The sequence below is a fragment of the Triturus cristatus genome, chromosome 8, assembly GCF_964204655.1.
Source record: "Triturus cristatus chromosome 8, aTriCri1.1, whole genome shotgun sequence".
Lineage (NCBI taxonomy): Eukaryota > Metazoa > Chordata > Amphibia > Caudata > Salamandridae > Triturus > Triturus cristatus.
In genome coordinates, this window is record NC_140591.1 from 251224313 (window position 1) to 251246463 (window position 22151).

At 40.5% G+C, this 22151-nt stretch overlaps 1 protein-coding gene across 1 annotated transcript in view; it reads right to left on the reverse strand.

Moving 5' to 3' along the window:
- Positions 1 to 1033: 1033 nt before the first annotated feature.
- The window catches only part of LOC146801934 (collagenase 3-like), a 33342-nt gene continuing 12224 nt past the window's right edge, over positions 1034 to 22151 (reverse strand). Inside the window, exons 4-10 of the mRNA XM_085621456.1 lie at positions 20744 to 20869; positions 20416 to 20577; positions 16322 to 16439; positions 14382 to 14515; positions 9107 to 9266; positions 7946 to 8049; positions 1034 to 3449 (exon numbers count right to left, since the gene is read on the reverse strand). Coding sequence (XP_085477582.1) covers positions 3349 to 3449; positions 7946 to 8049; positions 9107 to 9266; positions 14382 to 14515; positions 16322 to 16439; positions 20416 to 20577; positions 20744 to 20869 — 905 coding nt within the window. The 3' untranslated portion in view covers positions 1034 to 3348. The remainder of the gene's footprint in view (positions 3450 to 7945; positions 8050 to 9106; positions 9267 to 14381; positions 14516 to 16321; positions 16440 to 20415; positions 20578 to 20743; positions 20870 to 22151) is intronic.

Sequence of the window (22151 nt, forward strand, 5' to 3'; positions counted from 1 at the left end):
ATCACATAGAGCAGATATGTAACCTTGCAGAATTCTCCAAACACCGATTGGTTTAAGATGGATTCCTCTACACCCATACAATTCAGCTATTTATATCTCTATCATTAGCATGTGAATTGAATTCTGAATGGATGTATAGTGAATGAAACATTGTGATTTTTCAGTAAGCACATAGGGTCAGATGTACCAAGGTGTTTTACCCATTCTATATCTATGGGAAAATGCAATAGGACATTAGGGCCACAATTCCTAAGTCACACTCCCAGTTCCCGGAAGTAGAATTCCAAGATTTCATTAAGCCTACTCATAATTTCTACAGCCCAGAAGGCAATGGCCTAACGGCTAGGGCGGTCGAACTCAGAGCTGGAGAACCGGGTTGAAGTCTCGGCAGGGATGCTCCACATTCTGTGATTCTGGTCAAATCACGTAATCTCCCTGTGCCTAACAAAAATGAACGTGTCCATCTGTAATGTAACTGGTGCTCATGTAAAGCTCTCTGATACCTTCAGGTCTAGTTTGCGCTATATAAAACTCTACAAAAAAATTTGCAAGCTCATCCCAGTGCCTAGTAGCCTGACTTGTAAATAACCCTACTACTTCGCCACATGTGGCTGTCTAACCTAGTTACAAGTTTAGAACACCTGCATAATTCGGGACTCGTTCATGCCCTAGGTCCTCCAGTGAGGACTGGAGAAAACGGTCAATGGCGGAAAAGCTTGTAGAAGTGATCTGTGCTCTCAGCTGCTGTCACCCTCTCCTCTCATTCTGATTTCTGGCTGAGGCGATAGGGAAAATGCCCCTTCCATCCTCATTTCTAGCTCCTCTCCCAACCCAGAAAGAAATTCTTTGGATAGAGGCTGGAGGCTGGAATGGAAAGTAGTGGCAGTATTCTTTCACTTCACTTGCAAGTTCCACCTCCAAGACTTTGGTTTTGCATTTTAGAATTATCAATACATGCACAAACACATATACACTCATAATATACACAACCATACATACATACATGGAAGAAGAAACATCACATTTTTTAATGTAAAAAAACTTTATTGTCAAAGAATAAGCATTTACTATGTCACAGCATGGACAACAAGCCTAGACAATGTGGGTTACCCGCCCAGTTCACAAGTAGAAAACCATGTTAAGAATTAGCCTTTACACCCTTGAGGGACTGTTGTGTTTTTGTTCCATATACACATAAAAAGAAAACCATTCTGCTGACATCTTGCTGGTGGCTTAAAATCTTCAGGAACACGCTGTGTTAACTTGCCCAAGAGTTACTGGACCTCAAAATGCTGCCAGCTTTCATCTGAGTGGCCAATAATATTTTGTGCAGTACAGTATTAAGAGAATACATATTTGCACTGTGAAAGTTCAGCTCTGTGTGGAATCAGTAAGCACTGGTACTGCAGAATTCTACCACTCACTCAAGTCTCAACAGCAATATAACTAACCGGGCTTTTTGCAGTGCACTTCTTACCTGTGCCCCAGATTCTAAACCTTCCTGTAGATATCTAGCTAGCTAAAACCCTATTTATCTAATTAAACAAGGCGAAGGCCTGAAAAATAAAGACTAATAACAAATTTTTCCTAGATCAAAATAGAGCCCCGTTGCACATTTTACAAATAATGCATGGCATTTAGCTAGTGGTTACAATTATGGCATCACATTCTGTATGGAAGCAAGGTGCTCATATTAGAGCACGTTCCAATTCGAATCGAGAGATTGCATTCCTGGGAATAAATAAATATGAAAGATCCTTAATGCTGCCCTATAGGCACATTATAGTGACGCGGACATATAGGTCTGTTTACAAATGGAGAGATTTAAAGCAATGGAAGTAATGCTGGCATTATTGCATGTCTCATACTACCAGAGGAATGTGTGAGTCTGAAGGATAACCAAGTCAGAGAATATTAGTCTAACAAAGCCAGGCTCATAAAACTCCCATCTGACTAAAAGTAGAGTTGACTTATGTTAACTTGATGGAACTCAATATATTGGTGAAAGACATGACTACAGTACGGATGCATGAATCCTGGATCAAGACACAAAAATGAAACTAAATAAAAAGCATGACATGAAATAAAAGTTTTAGTTATAAAAAGAGAGAAAAATAAGAGTAGGAATACAGAGGTGAAAAGGGGCAACCAAGGGGATAGCACAAGAACAAAATTATCTTTTCCTTGAAAGAATAAAATAATGCCACAGAGCCGGAGGCGAGGTTGGGACTACTTCAATGAGTGGGTGGCAGTGTGATGAGTGGATTCGGTGGGTCGCCAGATGAAGAGGAACAGATCATTAAGAAGAGGAGAGGAAGTTGGGTTAATCAAAGAGGACGAATGACAAGAGAAAGAGATGTGGGTGTTTAGCGCTCTCCCCTTATTAAAAAGAGAAAAAGAGAAAAATTTAGTGAATAAGGCAGTCAGCAGTTGGAATTTATTAACCTTGGAAATGCACTTTTAAAAGTGAAATCCAATGAAAAAAATCCTCAGTCGGTTACTCATCAGCTTTTTTCATCAGATTCATTTAAAAACAATGAAATAATACAATTTTGGCCGAGTACTTAAGGGGTAACATTGTAAAGTAAAGGTTATTAAACAGCTAGCATTGAGTCGCCTTGTTCCTTATAGAACTGATTAGCCTTATCTGTATCTCTAAGGGTCATAGGGTGTGGGCGAAACAGTTAAGGGTCAAAGGCTGTGGGCGAAACAGGTAAAGGTCAAAGGCTGTATGTGAAACAGTTAAGGGTCAGAGGCTGTGTGCAAAACAGTTAGGGGTCAAAGGCTGTGTACAAAAGAGTTATGGGTCAAAGGCTGTGGGTGAAACAGTTAAGGGTCAAAGATTTTGTGTGACACACTTCTGACGGATTAGCGGATTGCTGCAGAGGCCACTGGTGGCTTTGTTAAAATCCAAAGAAATGGAGCAAGCGAAATAAAGTATTGCTTTGAAAATAAAAGCTGAAGTCAGAATTTGAAATTTTAAACTGCATTCCTCCTCAAATTTTTAACAAAAATACATTTCCATGACACCTACCTACAGAAAGCCTAATCAAAAATATATAAATTAATAAAGTTCTGCTCTTTGGTTTGACAGTTTGTAAACCGTGTTGAATTCATTGTTCACCTTGTCTCTGTTTTTCTATTAAATAACATCAGTTCCAGACTGATAAAAATGAAAAAAGTTGAAAAATATTTACACACTGATGTCATGATGGCTAACCTGAGCCTCCCTTATATCCACTGACCCCGGCCTGTCTCTGATGGAGCTCTGTGCCCGGGGCAGTACTCCCTGCATACCACAGACTGCTCCACACCTGGAAAAGGGCGACATACAAAATCACGTGGCGTTCAGCACCATAATATTGAGTTCGTTTTCAAAACACGAATGACTTTGTTACTCCAGGTGCTGTATTCAAACTGCAGTGATCCGCTGAAGAAGTAGATGTAACCTATAGAAAACACAAATCACATGAGTCAGGCTGTAAGCACATATGCAACGCGAATTCAGAATCAATAACAAATTGTCTTTGAATGGGTTATAAAGGAAAAGACAATGATGGATACATAGTAGAGAAGTGGTTCTTAAACTTTTGACTACTGTGGAACCTCATTCAATCATTACTGAAACCCGGGATGCCGAATGAATCATTATTGGAATCTGGGTATCCCCGCTGAATCATTACTGGAAGCTGGGGACCCTGGCCTAAGAATTTTCGATGATTTAAGTCGTAAAACAATATGCGAAATGTACAGAAACAAGCATTCATCAAACAAATACACACATAATGAAATATTTTATTTTAGTCACAAACAAATATAAAAAGAAATCACATTTTAAAATGTAATGGGAAAGATGGAGGTTTTCTAAATTCAGTTGAATCCACTCATGTTCCATAGCAGGGTTCTCCAACCTTTCCTATCTATAGTGAGAGCTACTACTCATCATTGAAAACTGTCATGTGCTACTGACTGATATAAGGAATGGATAAATGTACACAGAGGCCAAATACCTCAAACACTACCAATAGGGTACCCCAATCCTGACACAGGAAGTATACAGTATTAATCATAAAAGAACTGTATTGCAAAAGGTTTACATTTGAGGTCCCTGAGAATCAGTTTTGTCCATTTGCCCTTTAGACAGCAAACAGGGGAAATAGAAAGAGAGCGAAACAAAAACAGAGAACTTGAGAGAAAAAAGGAGAGGCAGAGAAAGAGACAGAAAGGAAAAAATGAGAGAATGAGAGAAAAAGAAAGGAACTTGGAAAAGAAAGATGCAGAAAGATACATGGAAAGAAAGAACAAAAGGAGCAAAAGAGTGAGGACATAAATGAACAGAGAAAGGAGCAAAAGAAAGAAAAGAAATAAAAAGGAAATTAAAAATAAAATGAAAGAGAAAGAACAATGAAAGGAACAGTGAAATGTACGAATGAAAGGAAAGGAAAAAAGAAAGAATAACAAAGTAAGAAGTAGAAAAAGAAAGAAGGAAGAGCATGACAGAAGAAAAAGATAAAGAAAACAAGAAAAGGATGGAAAGTAAGGAAAGATAAAATGAGAGAGAGAAATGAGGGATAGAAAAGTTAAGAAAGTAGAAGAAAACAGAAATATGAAAGAAATAGAAAAGAGGGATGTGGAGAAAAGAATATCAGATGAGAAAGAATAGAGAAAAAGAAAGGAAAATGTACAATAAGTAAATGAAAAGAGAGAAAGATAGAAAGAGTAACAGAGGACAAAAGATGAAGACAGAGAAAGAAGATAAGACTGAAAGAAAAGATGGAAAGAAGTAGAAAAAAAAACACAGAAAGAAAGATAAAATGGAAAGAAATCTAGAAATAGGAAAGGAAAAATTAAAGGAGAAAGTAGGATGAAAGAAAGGGATGGACACAAGAAAGAATGAAAGAACCAAGGAAAGAATTATTGAGAGAAAGAAAGGTGATGAAGAAAGAATTAGAGAGAAACAGAACAAAGCAGAGAAAAAGAGGTGAAATAAATAGAATTAAAGAAGAGATAAAAGAATAACATAAGAAAGAAACAAAATAAGGCAAGATGGAGGAGGAGAGAAGAAGAAGTATAAATGAAAAAACTGAAAAGGAGAGAAAATAGCAAGAAGTAAATAAACACAAGAAGAAAAAAGAAAGAAAGAAACTGAAAAAATGCACAACAAAGGAGACATAAAAAAGAAAGAAGGAAGGAGAGCAAGAAAAAAAGAGAAAAAGAAGTAAAGATCGAATTGTTCACAAAAATGTAGGCTGCATCATCCTGTCACCTTGCAGCTATGTGCGAGCTACTCTGTGGCAGTCTGCAAGCTACTGGTAGCTCGCAATCGACCTATTGAAGCCCTCTGGTCCTTACTATATTCTGTTTGATACACCTGCACTGCTCCCACAAATCAATTTGAGGATTCTAACTTAGGGGCAGATTTATGTTGCACTTGTGCCACTTTTGCGCCGCCGTTGTGTCACTTTTGTGACGCAGCAGCGGCGCAAATCCTGCGCCATGGTGCGGGGTATTTACAACGTGACGCATCTGCGAGATGCGTCACGTTCTAAAGCCCTGTGCCACATGTAGGCATTCCAGGGCAGGTGGGGGCGTTCTGGTGCAGGAACGCCTCCTAAAAGTGGCTGAGTGAAATCTACAAGATTTCACTCAGTCACTTTTAGGCCCATGCTGCGTCAAAACCCTGCGCCTGCTTGAAGCAGGCGTAAGGATTGACGCAGCATTGTGAAGATAGGGCCCCCCAGAGCATTGCTGGAGCTGCGTCGCGCTTGCGACGCAACTCCAGCAATGCGCCACTTTTACGGCACAGATGCGTCACGCATCTGTGCCGTTTTTGCCCCATGGTGCGCAGCATTATAAATGCGGCGCATCCATGGTGGCGCAGCTGTGGGGCATAATAACTGGTGCATCCCTGCTGATATGCAGGGATGCGCCAGTTATCATAAATCTGCCCCTTAATTTTCAGCCTCCAATTTAAAATTATGTCAAATTTACAGAATGTTTTAAAATGTTTAAATTTACATGTTGCTTCATTTTCTGTGGCGTTGCAGTCCCCCTGTTTAGGCTTCGCAGACCCACAGGGGTACCATACCACAGGTTAAGAACCCATGTAGTAGATTATTCAGGCTTGAAGTAAAAGGAACATGAGAAGTAATCAACAAGCTGTCAGTCTACAGCGACACTGTAGTCAAATAGAGCAATCTCATTGTATGCTCCCATTGTCTTGTTACCCATGGAATGCCTTACCTGTAACTGCACAATATCAGATCGCAGGACAGTAAAATAGTTCAATGAATTAAGCAATTGCTGCTGAGTTCTGCATGTGGCCTGCAAGGGAGCTACCTGAGCCTTCCATCCTTATAAACTATATATCAAGTAGTATTGAGTTGGGTAATATTTAGTGCTATATATATGAAGTTATGGAAATATTTTGTACGTGTGGTTGCCTGGGCCATCGCGATGCAAAAACCTAGAGCCTTTTTACTATATATTATGGAGACAGATGAGCACATTGTGTTATCAGGCTACCGAGCACTGCGATATCGCAGCCAGAGTCACATGTAATGTCAGTGAACCTCGAAGCAATTAATGTGGAATATTTAAATGATAATTATGTTATAGAATTGTATAGACAAGTAAAAAGTGCCCCTGATTAAGAGTGGCTTGGATAATGCCCGTGTTTGCAGTAACTACAGTTACCGGACACTGGGTTTATGAGTTTGGCAGCTAGCACTGCACTCACACAGTTGTCCACACGAAATGTTAGCAGTAGTAATTATCAGAGCATATGGATTTTGGTGTGGTAAGCCCTAAAACGTGCATGTTATTCCCCATTACCAATTATCGAGGACCAATTCATAATAGGGTGGTATTCATTGCTCCTGATGAGCTCCGGCCTCAGTGGTGCCAGATTTCATCGGGTGTGATAAATGTCGACCCGAGCACTGGGCCGTTCATAATGAGGAACAGAAATAGACAGACTTGCCAACCTACAAACACTCTGGTGCTATGTAGAGATTTTTGGTAAGAAAAAGAAGCCTCCTATCCTTGACTCCCCAGTAATGCTCTGGCTTATTTTAGAGCACGCTCCTGCCAATATGAAGGAGTGAGACCCCAGAGTCGCTGAAGAGTTCCCCAGGCCTTGTTACTTTGTACAAACCACTGTCAGCAGAAAGTGTTGAAGGGTCATGAAGAAGAGTAGAACATTGTGCCACCAGAGCACAGCCGATATCAGTACGGAAACAATAGTCCCTCTGTAGCAGCCGTAACAGTATAGCACACCAGCCATGAGTTATGAAAAGATTAAGGGCCCAATTACGAGTTCGGCGGTCCAGGAGAGGGACGCCACCCAACCGCCAAACAGGGCCACCACCTGCCTGCCATATTGGTCTGGCAGGCGGCTTGGCAGTCCTGCAGCGGTGCCTTCTAAAGACACCTATGTATGACTTAGAAGGGCACCGCCACAGCTTGTTCCAGAACGGCATGGACTGTGAAGTCCATGCCATGCTGCAACTGGGGCTGCATGCACACAGGGGGCACATCATATGCCCCCTGCATGCACCCCCATGCATGGGGCAGGGGGTCCCTGTCGGGCCCCTTTAGATTCTTGACTGCCAGCAGTTTCATGAAGGAAGAACCTCCATGACACCGCTGGTGGTCCTGAAACTCATAATATGCATGGCAGTGCCCCAGCGGTACCACCAGCATATTGTGAGCCCCTGACCACCGCAGGACTGTTGCAGCAGTGCAATGGCGGTCCGACCACCAAAGTTGTAATGGGCCATCAGATGGCCGTTGCAGCAGTGGCTGGACTTCCACCCCCGTGCCCCACGAGGCTGGTGGTTCTCGGCCCGCCAGACTCGTAATCAGGCCCTTAGAGTGGTCAACGATTGGGCGCTGGATTTTAAACAAGCAAATCAACAATTTTAAAACTCTTAAAGTAACTTACCATTTCTCTGATAAGCTGCATCTACCTTCTCGCCAATTCCTGGAAAGTCATCTGCTATGAATCTGGGGTAGCCTTTTTCCACAGTTTGCTTCTCTTCATCAAAGCTTGGGTGCAAACAAGAGAACAATTAATTAAAAATGTTAATACATGACAAATGACTTGTGGAAACAAAGCACTCTTCTTTTCTTTAAATTATGGGTAAGGTTACAAGATGACTGTGTCATCTGGGACACACTGGTCCAATCCTGGGCATTCAGTAACCATCCACTGCATTCTGGGGGTATAGTCCTGGCGCAGGTTAATTGAAGCGGTTAGACTACTGGGCTTATTTACAAGCCCCTTACGCAGCTGGTGCGTCGCTTTTCCATTATTAAAAGTGATGCATCGGCGGCGCAAGGGGCTTGTAAATAAGCCTCTACGTTTCAAGATTACAACTGCTTTAACAAGAAAAACTGGAATGGATACCGAGTCCCTGACGTCATAGAATCATCTTGTGACGTTCACTGTTAGGATCGCTGCTCTGCCTGAGTGCTTGGCAGAAATCACGCAGGTGGTGCCAATCTAACAGGATTTTCCACCATCCAGAAGCCACGCAGGAGCACATAAATTACTCAGTGAAAATGGATGCCATGGGCTGCAGCACTTTTCAAGAGCAATTAGTATCAATAATATTCGATGCGTAGTGGGGGTCTTTGTTAGGCAGTCCTTTGAAAAGTATTACTGTGCAACCTCTTTGACGGAGATTAGGGGAAGGATTCACAGAAGAACGGCCATATAAGTCTATGTAACTTCCTGAACATTTGCCCTGGGCTATATCTAGTGCAGGGTAAATGGGCCTCACACAGTGGACTGCTTCGGGCTCACTTTATTATTTTGCATGGGGTTGGTCACAATTCACAATGCATTATTCGCAAATCTAAATCTATGGAATGAGCCCAGTGGGATCTCTTACTGACCACTCTGAGGGGCAGGTATCAGTGGAGCCATCGGCCGTCCCGGGATGGTCATTGACTGCTTCCCAGATGCTTCCCTGATGCATGATGGCCCTATAATGGCCCTATGGGCATATGCAGTTTTTTAAAAATATTTACAGCCTGCTTCAGAGATTAACCTGATTTCACCCACTTGATTTCAACCTCTATTTTTGAAGAGACAACATACCTCCAGTACTTTTCTCCAGTAAAGAAGAGTGTCTTGCCCATGGCGCGATTATAAACTGCAGCATCAATTGTCCTCAGTGACTTTGGAAATCCCAGTTCCTGGATTTTCTTGGGGTAATCTGCCAGAATGTCATATCCGTTGAGAGCCCAAAATTTTCTTCCTGATCCATAAATTACAAAAACAGTAAGTGCATTAATATGTAGTTAGTTCTTCCAGACATTTAATAAAATGCTGCACTATGGAAATCAAATAAAATCGCTAAATAAGACATTATGGGGCATATGTATCAACATCTCCATTTGCGATTCTCAAATAGCGATTTTTAACCTCTTCTGTGCCCATGACGAGATAGTCTCGTCATGGAGCACGGTTGCGCTGTGCCCATGATGAGACTATCTCGTCATGAACCCCACCCACTAATTTAACGCCCGGCACAGGAGGGGGAAAGGGCGTGGCACTGAAGGGGTTAAAGAATCGCTATTTGAGAATTGCAAAACGGGATGTATTTAAAAAATCGCAAAACTTTTGCGATTTCTTAAAATTCCTTAATTGCGATTAGCAAATTGCGAAATCGCAATTAAGGAATACCTTCCCATTCATTTCTATGGGCCAGGAGACCCATAGGAATGCATGGGAAGTAATTCTCAAATTGCAATTCGCAATTTGCTAATCGCAATTTGAGAATAATTTCAAAGGTGCAAGGGTGTCATGATGACACCCTGATGCACCCCTGAAATGAGCATGTGTGTGCATATGGCGCACATACATGCCCTAAGGGCATTTATGTGCGCCACGTGGCACTTTGTAAAATTCCCAAAAGTGCATTTTTAACAGAAATCGCAAATTACCACCAACTAGAAGTTGGTGGTAATTTGCGATTTCTTAAATGCTTACGCAAAATTAAGAAATCGCTAAATTAGCGATTCCTTAAATTTGCGATGAGAATTTGCCTCATACATCCCGTTTTGCGAATTTTTAATCGCAAACGCTGTTTTTTGCGAATCGCAGCGTTTGCGATTAAAAATTCGGTTGATACATATGCCCCTATGTTATTGTGTGGATATAGAATGTATCTCTTGGTGTACTTTGTAAGAGTGAAACTTAGCACTGCTCAGTGACTACACTGAGGGAACACGGTGCAATACTGACTATTGCAGGTTTGTCAGCGACACCAAGGGGTGATCTAGCTGAAACATGTCCAGTACTGTAGGAATCAAAACTGGCTTCTCCTTAGTGTCTCGAATACTTATTTTCCGCACCCTACCAGGTGAGTTGAGTACCTTACACATTTTCATTTTGCCTCACGGAAAAGATGTTATGCAACTTATCGGTCCTGTTTGAATGTAGCCTCTTCTTTGTTCTTCAAGGGAGTGAGGTGTCCAGATCAAAATGTGGTCCACGACTTCAACCGATATCGGGCTTCTACTTCTTACCAGCTTTCTCACAGCATCACATTGATCCTCCTGGTCGAAATATCCAGTTTGGATAAGTGTAATCCCTTGTACATATGGTTTCCAGGTAAAAGGGTCTCATACCTACACAGTTCAGAACTTTGTAGGCTGGTTCATTATGAGATAGCTGCTCTACAAGCACATCACACCCTCCACTGGCTCCACAATCTTCTTGACCCATATCCAAGCTCTCAACTGGATGATACCACTCTACTAACTCCTTCTTCATCCACATATACATGATTTGGAGGCATCTCATTCCATGGTCAAGGATCCTGGATCCTGCCTCTAGAACAGATTTCTAACAATCCCTCTTCTGTGTCCTTTGCAGCTAATTTATTATGTCCCACTTCTAGGTACCCCAGTCCCACTCTGACCCTCCCTCCCCTCCTTGGCTAGGCAGATGACCAAAAGTGACTCCATCCACCTGGTAAATGCATGACATCGATGCGACCACGTGTCTAAATCTGACCCTTGACATGTTAGGTTGATTGCAATGTTACGGCCAGAGGGGAATTTTTTTTCAAGCGTATTCTTCCTACAGCTCCCTTAGTAGGCTCTTGACATCAGAATCCTTCCGGATACACACGCAGGCTTAAGTTTGGGAATATCGAATATGTACACTGAGGCAGCACTGACCACCAAGGTCAGGTGAAATCTGGCTAGACAGGCACTTCGCGGTTTATGCATTTTTGAATTTCACGACCACATTTTACACAGTCTATCATGTATAGATTTATGGTATGTTTAATGGTTGGACCTAGCCGCAAGGGCAATGGAGCACTTTGCATACAGCTAGGGCAATACACTAAAAAGGCTGCAAAAGACAAGGGGAAGCAACTTCGGTGGTAAAGTATATGCACTAATACATTTTAGAACTTCATATAAATCAAAACAAACAACCAGAAGAAGCTTGGTGGAGGTAATTAGGAGGAGGCAGGAGCAGCGCTAGGCATGATATGTGCTGCAAACTGATGCATCTTTCGGTGTTTTCAGGAAGGACAGCTCATTAGGCATAAGTCTCAGTTCTTCTGGTATATTGTTCCAGAGTCTTGGTGTTGGCGGGAGAATTACTAATTTATTGTCTTGGATTTTTACATTATCAGAATTTACAGGAGAGTACTAGGCTTACTTCTGTCCTCGCTTAGTTCTCCAGTGAGGCACAGTAATTCCTTAAACAAGCCGGGAAGGCCGAGGTTGAGACGCTTGTGAATGATGCATGCAATTTAAATGGATTCTCACTTTTAGTGGTCTTTAGGGTGCGTGTTTGAATGTATCATAAGTTCCACTTCTGCGGCATTCCATCGCCTGCTTAACTTGGTAAGTGTATTAAATAATTAAAACTAGCTATTGAAGCAGTTGGAGACACAAGGGGAGAGTAACTCCACGTGATGGTCAAATGTCCTGAAGAAGTGAGAAAGGGATCATTTTAGCTGCCTACTATTCAAATCATACTTCAGGTCGAGAAATATTCTGCTTGGTGCTAATGTCGTCCCTGCAAAGCTCTCGATTCACTGACTAACTGTCCTTGATCCCTGTGAACAAAGCAAGGGCAACTAAAAAGGAACCTCATCCCACACCAGTTTATAAAATGCATGATGACAGATAGAGAGACGCGCCTATAGTGCAAGTTAATGTGCCAGAATGAATGTGCTGTCCGCCCTAATTCTACAAAATTAAAGTCTGACTGTTTACTTGCCTTTTACTCTGTACAGAGCTCTGCTGCCATTTTGGTTAGGTTTGTGCTACACAAATAAAACATATATGCACACAGCAGTGATTTTAACAGTGGGACAATTCGATTTTCCTGGTCTTACTTCAGATTTTAAGAACACTTGGCTAAAATTCCCTGCTGTGCCCCTTTATAGATTGGAGTCTCCAACCATTACAGCATTGACCAGTTCTTCTAAAGTAAAATACAAACTATGGAAAGTGTGTTTGTCTGATAGACCAAGCCTCCTTATCGAGGTTATTTATATAGATGTGGATTAGTCATAGGGGCTTGCAAAAACCTTCGCTAATGGTGCAGAGTTTATCATTCTCCACCCGGTGAAATGACTGATAATACTCCAGTGAATGCTTTGAATCAAATGTTAGCAGTGGCATTTTCAAAACATGGACTTTCTTTTCCAGAATATGTTTTACGAATGTCTTTTTTTCCTTTTTCTTTAGAGTTTCATATAGCGCAAACTCGACCCGAAGGTATCAAAGCGCTTTACATGAGCACCAGTTGCGTTACAGATGGACACATTCATTTATAGGTACGTGGAAATTAAGTGATTTACCCAGAATCACAGGATGTTGACCCAAACCTGCTTCCCCAGCTTCGAGGTTGATCACTCTAGCCGTTAGGACACCTCCTCTCCCCTACTTATTTCTCAAGTTTCATATAGCGCAAACTCGACCCGAAGATTTCAGAGCGCTTTACATGAGCACCAGTTGTATTACAGACGGACACATTCATATTTAGGTACATGGCAATTAAGTGATTTACCCAGAATCACAGGATGTTGAGAGTCCTTGCCGAGACTCAAACTCGCTTCCCCAGCTTTGAGGTTGATCGCTCTAGCTGTTAGGCCACATCCTCTCCCCTAGTTATTTCTCAATAACTTCATTAAAACGTTGGAGATATCACAGTTAAAGGTTTTGAAGCAGACCAAATTTATTTTTATAATTTAAAATATCAGAAGTACCGCACATGCATGTACAAACAAGTATAATGCAATTTTAGGTGCGCATTAATTTTGAACCCGAAGTGAGCAGTGGATCTTGTTAAACTTTGTGGTTTGCTTTGGGACCAGTCCAATATTGAGTTAATTCGCCAGTGTAGGCTGTGTGCTCATGCAATGTTTTCTATAATCAGGTCCTTTTTACTTGTCCACACCAATATGCCTAGGGGATACTTTTTGAGACAATTGTTTATTTGACTCAATATTATTTGTTCAATGAATGCATTTACTGTATTACGCTCATCCTACTACTGTGTGCAATAGATATGTTGTTTATATCTGTTAAGGAGTTTTACTGCCTTCACATGATGCTCTGTAACTTAACATGAAGTTAAATAAAGAAAATAATAAAATACACATTTTGTGACAGGGGGGCATATCAGCAACAGCCGGCGATAATTATCCCTAAGCGCGCTTAGCGTAAGGATAAATATCGCCGGTATCGCTGGATTTTATTGCGGAGATAGCGCGCTATCAGCAACGCTTATCTCCAAAGCAATAAGAATCCAAGAGATAGCTGCAAAATGTGCGATCGCATAGTGACAGGCGATACGTTGCTGATAGGGCAGGGTGGACTTAGCCATATAATCCACCTCCGATTGGATATAATGGCTAAGTCAGATTGTAAGCAGGCATAAAGAAACCTGCGTTAAGCGCGGTTAGCGCTACTTTTATAATCGTTAAGCAGGTTAGCTATTTCCTTGATAATTGGAGATATGTCGGTTTGCGACATTCTCCACATTAGTTTGGCAGGGTACGCCCACTTTGCATCTCATTGGCGATGTAAAGATGGGCGTTAGAGAAACCAGCGCTGAGGCATGGGAACACGTGAAAACGGACACTAAAGCGGCGATAACTTTATTGCGGGCCTTGCTGATAGGCCCCATAGTGTGCTAGGACACAGATATCTAAATGGTCTGAGAGTTGTATGGTTAGTCCATAAACAGAAAACATTTTTTTATTTGTGAATTCTTTCAACAAATCCAAGGATTTAAAAGGATGTGAATATATCGAAAGGAGTGCTCAAAATACTTATTTAATCGAAACTGGAAAATTCAGTTTATTTCCTACATTATATATAAGAAACAAACTGACCTCGGAAAATGTATATCAGATCCTTCTCAGGGTACTCATATGCAGCATCAATCTTGCTCGGAAGCTCTGGCCAGAAATTCCTTATTAGTACTAATTCAACGTCCGTCATTTGAGGGTGCTGGCGCCAGAAGAACCTGAGAATAAGGAGCAAAAGTCATATCTGTGAATTTATTTTACATAAAAAGATTTGCAATGGAACTTCTGAAAACAGCACATTTAAAATAGCAGTAATTTTGCACATTGGGCTTGAGGACAGTAAATGGAGGTTGCCACTGGCTCACTATTTCTCAGTTAGAGCAACAATAATTGGTCATATTTTTTAATAAGGTCATGGCAAGACTATCATATCCCTTCAAAAATGACAGATTATTGTACCTACAGCAGTCTTCCTCTGCTGATCACCCTGCATGCCTGCTGGGAACGCTTCTTCATCACTGGTCCAGAGTCACAGAAACACAGGTCTTCAGATCTTCTCTGAACAGCAGGAGTGATTGGAGAAGGCTGATGTGAGGAGCCGGTGGCTCCATATTCTGGGCGCTTAGATGGAGAAGTTGCTTCTGAGTTTTTTCTTAAGGGCAGTTCTTCATTTACATGAAATGTAATTCTTTCAATGACATGCAAGACCAGTCCATGCTACTCTGCCTCCAAGGTTGATATGCGTCCAGAGGACATCAGTAGACCTCGTCCTCCCTGCACCCAAGTGACACATAGCAAATGCATAAAAGAGCAGATGACCCTAGTCTCTTACTTTAACATGCATTGAGATTCGGGCCAAAACTCCTAAATCAAGAGTACACTTCTATTGTGGTTCCAATAGTGAACTCATGGCACAAATACCTTGTAATATTGTACTCAGCCACTCATTCATATACTGAGCGGTGGAGTGTTGGTCTGCAATGCAGACGTGGGACATTTCTGTCCTATGCCTCCATTGTGCCTTTTGCTGCAGCATTCCTGCACCAGTGTGGGACTCCCTTAGGGGAATGGAAGGTGTGCTTGGTCCAGATTTCAATGCACCATCAGAGCCTTCTACATACCGTGGCATGCCTCGTGCACAAATTCTATGCCTGAGCAGATATGCTTGTGAAATACTGTTGGGAGATGTGCAATGGATTTTGTGCACACCCAAATCTTATTAAATTTGCATATGCTCAAAGACACATTTTTGCTACTCCACCATATCGCAGATCAGAAAAAAATGTTTATCCCTCACTCTCTCTTGCCACGATCTTGGAGATATATAATTGGGGGGCGCGCCATGTTTCCTGATTGCCAGCTCCACCTAGACTCATATATTGCTTCAAAGCCTTGAAGAAATGGATATGGAACCTCGCCATTCTTCCTGGACTGAAAAACATTTCTGAGTATGTCGCCATGAGCCATTCTTTTAGGGTCCCAATATAGAGCACAACTCTTTATTGCAATGAAAAATCAGAGATGAGTAAATTGATTCAGCTTTAGAAACTTATTGTGAAGTGATTGCCTGACTGCTTGATCTATAAACCAATAGTGGAAAACTGCTGATTGGTTACAACATGAGCACCCTTAGTTGCGAAACATTTTTGAAAATGGTGGCTCACCATCATGGTTTCCGGGGCTCTGCCCCTTCTTGTTTCCTGGCCTTTTTTATAATACCAATAGTGAATAATAGATCATTTGTCACTCTTGGTGAATAGAAAGAATGACGGTGCAAGCCAAGGTTGAGCAGAAGCAGCCTAGGCAGTGAACTTATCTGATGATTGACGAACGCACATAGAGTTGCCTAAACAAGCCATCAGATTGTCCAGGGTTGGCAAAATCTCAGGTGTTAGACACACCCAGGTGCAACCCCATTTGTGACGAGCTACAGTGTCATCCGTGTGGTAGTCTAAAAGTAAGTCACATTATCTGTTCGAATAGGTGAAAAGATATGCGCTAGATATAAATTCTATTTTCCTTACCTGTCCTTGAAAATTAGCTTTTCGCCTCTCATTTCTGTTATTGCATCAAGAGATAATTCAGGGTCACATTTCTCTGGAGTTTTGGGGTGCTTGGGATTTGGATCCCGATTGCCTGGACCTGTAATGTGATTCACAAGTTTCCATTAAATCTTTCACTCTTTCTTCCTATCAAGCAGGGAGAGCACAATAAAGTACAAGCATGTCAATTACTGCAGTGAATAGTTGCCAAATTAGAGATTTGTGAGACTTTGCACCCCAATACAACTAGAGTGCTGATGCCCCAGTCTGCCTGAATGCTGAGCAAGGTAGTCAACAAGTGGTCTGGCACAATGATGAACAGCAAGGGAAGCAAACTGAAAAGACAGTGTAAAAACACCTTAAACACCAATGCTTAAGCAAAATGTAATTCACAATATCCTAAAACTTTATGGATTCAAAGATTGTCAATAGTGCAACACAAATTGACCAGGTGTAAAAATGAACCAGCAATAGTTTAAAATATTTTCATAAGAGATGATATTGGAGAATATCAAAAATGCTCAGTATGCATCACCCAAACACTGCAAAGATATCCAACAAGTCTTCAGGGCAAAGAGTAAATAAAATACAAGCAACTATTGGGACAACCAGGTAAAAGTTCTCCTTACTCTTGTCGCATGAACCAGGAGTTAGCCTGACCCACTTTGTAGTGGTAAACTTTTAAAATATGTTCCAAGTAGAAGCAAAGATCAAAGCATCCAACTTCCTTTCCTGGCAGCAACAATTAATCTCCAGAAATCTGATTCAGAAACGTCTAACTTTGTTGTCCTACCCTCCAGCAGCACCACAACCAGTAGGAAAGTGTTTTTTCCTTTTTAAGCTAGCACCACAGTCAATCAGGATCTGTAAAAATGTTACTTCCGCACAGAAATAAATAAAAGCACCACTAGGATGCTCATGCCCATATTTAGGCTGAGCAAATGGCTGAAGAAGACAATGGCAACTCCTGTTTGGTCCTGTTATGGCTTGGAAACGCATTGCGCTAGAACCTCTTAGCTAGAACCTCTGCATCTCATATTACATGTAAGCCACCATCATGTACCTGATCACAAGTGTACATCTCACAAAACTCCGAATTCACATCATCATGCCAACATACCCCCAGTTACAAAACTCTCCAATTGTGTAAGATTCAGCCACCTCACTCATATCCAACTTATTACCACACATCAGGCTCCAAGAACCAAAACATTGCACTCATGCTAATCAACATTCACACATCAGTACGGCTTGTAACTGACCATTAGATACCATTTGCACATACAATCTTCATCTATTTTTCATCTGAAGGACATGGCTTGGTATTACTTCTGCTTACATTCTAGACATTCTCATCTCTACAGGTTGCAAGATACAGCACATTGACCAAGCACACAAGCCATTTGGAGGTCTCTTTGTAAGAGATGTTTTGCACCAGGAACATTCCAACATTTCCTAAATAAAACTATTCACCATTCCCAATTTCCATATCACTTTCAAAATCAATTTCACAGTCACTTTTAGGTGACTTTGAAGAATTCAGCGTTCTCATCATCAGCACATCCATACATCAAAATACACCATCATCACTTGGCACATGGATTTAAACCTACTACAAGACCTCACCACCACAAAAATCAACCTCTCACTCTTCAATCTACTGTAAAACCTTAAAATCACCTACCATATCCAACAAACTACTGTAGGAAAGTGGATTATTATTTTGAGTGGATAAGTGTCCACATCAAAGGATAGAGCCACCTGTTAGATGTCATACAAAGTTAGTTAAATTAATCTATGCTCAATCCCTGGTAAGGAGACACAAAGCAGTCAGGTTTAATCCGAAAGAGATGTGTAAAGTATTTAAGAAGTGCATACACAGCAGAAAAAGTCACACAAAACAGAAGAAAACTCCAAAACTAATATTGAAAGATAAAAACTTGTATGAGCAAAATAAGACAAAACAATAAAAAGTCAATGAGGGGACCACATATATTAATTTTTAAATATTTAAGGTGAAACAGAGCTCACTGTAAGTCAATGATCATGGTAACCGGCATCAAGACAGGCATTTCAATACAAACACCCTGTCTTCTGATGCTCAACCAACAGACAATAAGGACTCGCTTCCAAACAGTTTCACTGTGGCCAAAGTCACAGCCCTAACCTCTGAAGCATTAAACCACAAAAGCCAATCCCTCTACTCTAGCAATTATCAAAATCTCCCAGATACAAACACCCCTTATGAAAATGTTAAAAAATGACTGAACGGTAAAAAAAAATTCCCTTTAATTTAGCATACAGAGATCTCTGCCCTGACTGCGGAGTCTCTCTATGGTACAGTATAGGGAAAAGGGAAAAAGTCTGGTAAAATATTTTTAGGCATAATAATAATGTCAATTATATTGGTATACTATTTTAAATATAGAACGAAAGATTTTTTTTTTACTGCACTAATAATTACATTTCGGCTTAAAAAGTAAATTATTTTAATATATTAAATTACAATAACATTACTTTTTGTTAGGTTAAATTAAAGAATATGTTTCCAAATAAAGTAAATTATATATATATTATGCATTAATAATCATTAAAAGGGCTATATATAATTATTTAAAAGTAATTTCGTTATATTTATTGAAATATGTGGTTGCATTAATTTATAAATTCTAAAATGTTATTGAAATATTTTATAAATAATTTAAACATATGTACTATTTTTATATATGTTTATATAATTAAATTATGTTGATTTGCATTTTTAACTATTTAAATTAATGTCATTTAATTTAATATTATTTGGGGTTTATTTTAAGTCCCTATCTCCACTGATTTCTATGGAAGAGTGCTGCAGTACCAGTGGTTGGCCATCTGTGGTGCTGGACTTACCCCAGCTCTGGGATGAAGTACTCTACTACTGTTTTGGGTCCATTTTGAGCTGTAGTAACTTTAGAAGTGCAGTTTGTGAATAGATATGGGTTTACTCTTTGTTAATGGGGAGATGTCCAGTCCTAAACCTCTCCATGACCCTACCTTAACACCCCCTTTCCTCCCCTATTACCCTCCTCTTTAGTAGTAAGTAATTCCCATTTGGCAGCCACTCTCTTCTGTCCTTCCTACATTTACTAAAACATATATTTCTGTGTGTGGAGACTCTGCACTTGGGGTGAAGATCTCCTCACAGAAAAAGATAGGCGAGGCAGAGGTGTAAACTCTGCACATAGATTTATGAATAGCATTTTCTAGTATGCTTCGTAGTACTAAAAGCAATTTGTAAATGTGTATGGAAAGTTTGCTTTATGAATGACACATTCAAAGTATTTTAAAATTGGCAATGTGCTTAGTAAAACAGATTCATTTGGTCACATACAATAATACTTTAGTGCATGGGAGGATAGGAGAAAAATAGATGAAACATTCATGAGTTAAAATGAATTTCCAGTGCTCATGAAAAATAAGTTCTCGAATCTAAGACACAGCCCTCATAATTGCTCTTTCAGTTGAGGTATCTTACTTCATACTGTTGGACTGCTTTGCATTTCACACTACAGAACAGAGAGCATGTATGGTTGCATATTATAACCAATAAATAACATTTGTTCTTACTTTGATTGTTACATACAATGGACATTTGAGTATGATAAAATTGCAAGTACATGAAGCAAAGGTAATTTAGATTCAAGTTATTCACTACCACTTTAGCAATTTGTAAATTATTCAGGTTTGAATTTTCATTTTGTTATAAGAACTCAATGATCTTCACAGACAGATTTTGTACAAAGAAGACTAGACATAGTTGGGGGGTGTCTATAAGAAAGCCTCTCTCAGCTTCTGGATATGCATCTACCTGGTAGCTATTTGCTGTCTACAAGACAATCAACATTCAGCATTTTTATATCAAAACAGCTGCCAAATGCACAAAGTTTGTAAATACTTGACAGATGTGAACACAGCTGTTATTTATGTGAGTAAGAATTTATATTCCTAAGTATGATTTTGAAAAACAACAGTGCATTTTTAATGCCCAATTAACTGTAGGGAAGTGATGAAAGAGGAATATGGAACACTCTACCTACCGTAAAGAGACTGAATTCCCTGAACATCATCATCAGGAAGCAAGAACCGGCTTGGTTCAGTGTAAGAGTAAACAGGGTACATCAGAGAGCCAGGATCCCTCGAATGATCCAGCCCCAGAGCATGACCAAACTCATGGGCCGCAACAATGAACAAGTTGTAGCCTGGAAAAAAGGAAGAGTACAAGAAATTGCATTAAAGAACATGTGAATGGATCATATGTAGCATGGCGTTCTGCTTCTTAAAATGGATGGCACAATTGATTCATTCATATTGCTTTGTACCCATCTATCTAGTATAAATTAGGAAACTGCTTGATAAGCACTGTACCATTTGAGCCACTTGTGAAGGTTTCATCATCATCAAAATGTGTGTCTCCTCCAATTCTTTGCCCAGGTGGAAAGGCGTGGGCAAGAAGGCCGTCAGGGCCATCAAATGGGTAGAAGTCCCCATGTTCTGCAAAGACAAATAAAAATAACACATGTTGATATGAAAGACAGAGGCATGCATGCTAGCTTTAGAGATACAAGCTACGTTTATTAGGTTGATATCGTATTACCAGATGTTAGAGGCTCTGAACCTGAGTTTGAGGCACAAGCAGCAGCCAAGGGCCTGCAATGAGGTGGAGGACCTTTATCTGGTATAGCATGAGACAGAAGGGCTATAAGGCTATTAGAAGATTTCACCCAGTAAGCGTAGACTGAGCATAGGATGGCATAAATTAAAAAGAGAGAAACAGAATGACATCGGAATGTTGGAGCAGATACTTAATTGTCTTCAGGAGACTGCTCAAATTTCCAATCTTCTAAGATGTTCTACTTCAATCAAGTTAACTTCTCTTCAACATTTCATATCAGCTGAGCCAATTTCTCATCATTATACCATTGCCGTTGCTTTCACTTTGGCAGCGGGCTAAACAATGTAACTTTCCCACTCTCACAAAGAATGTGCCTGGGTGGCTGGCTTTGAGCACAGGAATGGGAAATGACTTGCCAGTGATCTTTATTCCAGCGTTTCTTCGTCACAGCCTTTATTAAATGAAGATGAGTTGTGACCCCTAGACTGATGTATGTTTCCATATAAAGAAAATGATGAAATTCTTTGGGCCAAGATTCAATCCAAGAAAACTATTTCTTGTAATTTTCTCTATTGAAGGGTCTCTATATACTTTGGTTACAAGAGAGGACTTTGCCATCCTCTGTCCTGAACATTCCAAGTTAATTGTACGCAGTAGAGAGACAATCCTAAAAAGTCACATGGTAGGACTGTGAAGGGGGAATCCTGGACTCACAGTGATGACAATTTACTGGGAAATAATGAGACCATTACAGCCCATCCAGCTTTCTTATCAGAGCTCTGGCTAATGAAGATACACTAGGTCGGCCACTGCTCCACCAACATCCTTTCTCCCATAAACGACAAGCAGAGACATGCCTATTGCAACATCTGCAGGACATTTATCATATTAAACACTTTAGCTGTTTCTTGCAAAAATACGACCTCAAATACAGTTTCATCAAAATAACACTTGTGGCATGCCACCGGAGCAAAACAAATGTATGGGGAGACTGTAATAATGGCAGCCTGCAAATTTCTCTCAGATGAACCCTTTATCCTCAGCACAGGATGCTGCTATATCCAAGAATCTTTGGCTACGGAAATCCTCCCCCACCACCTGGAATGTCTTGTAAATAACAAATCTGCTTTCAGAGGAAATGTATGACAAGAAAAGGATCCT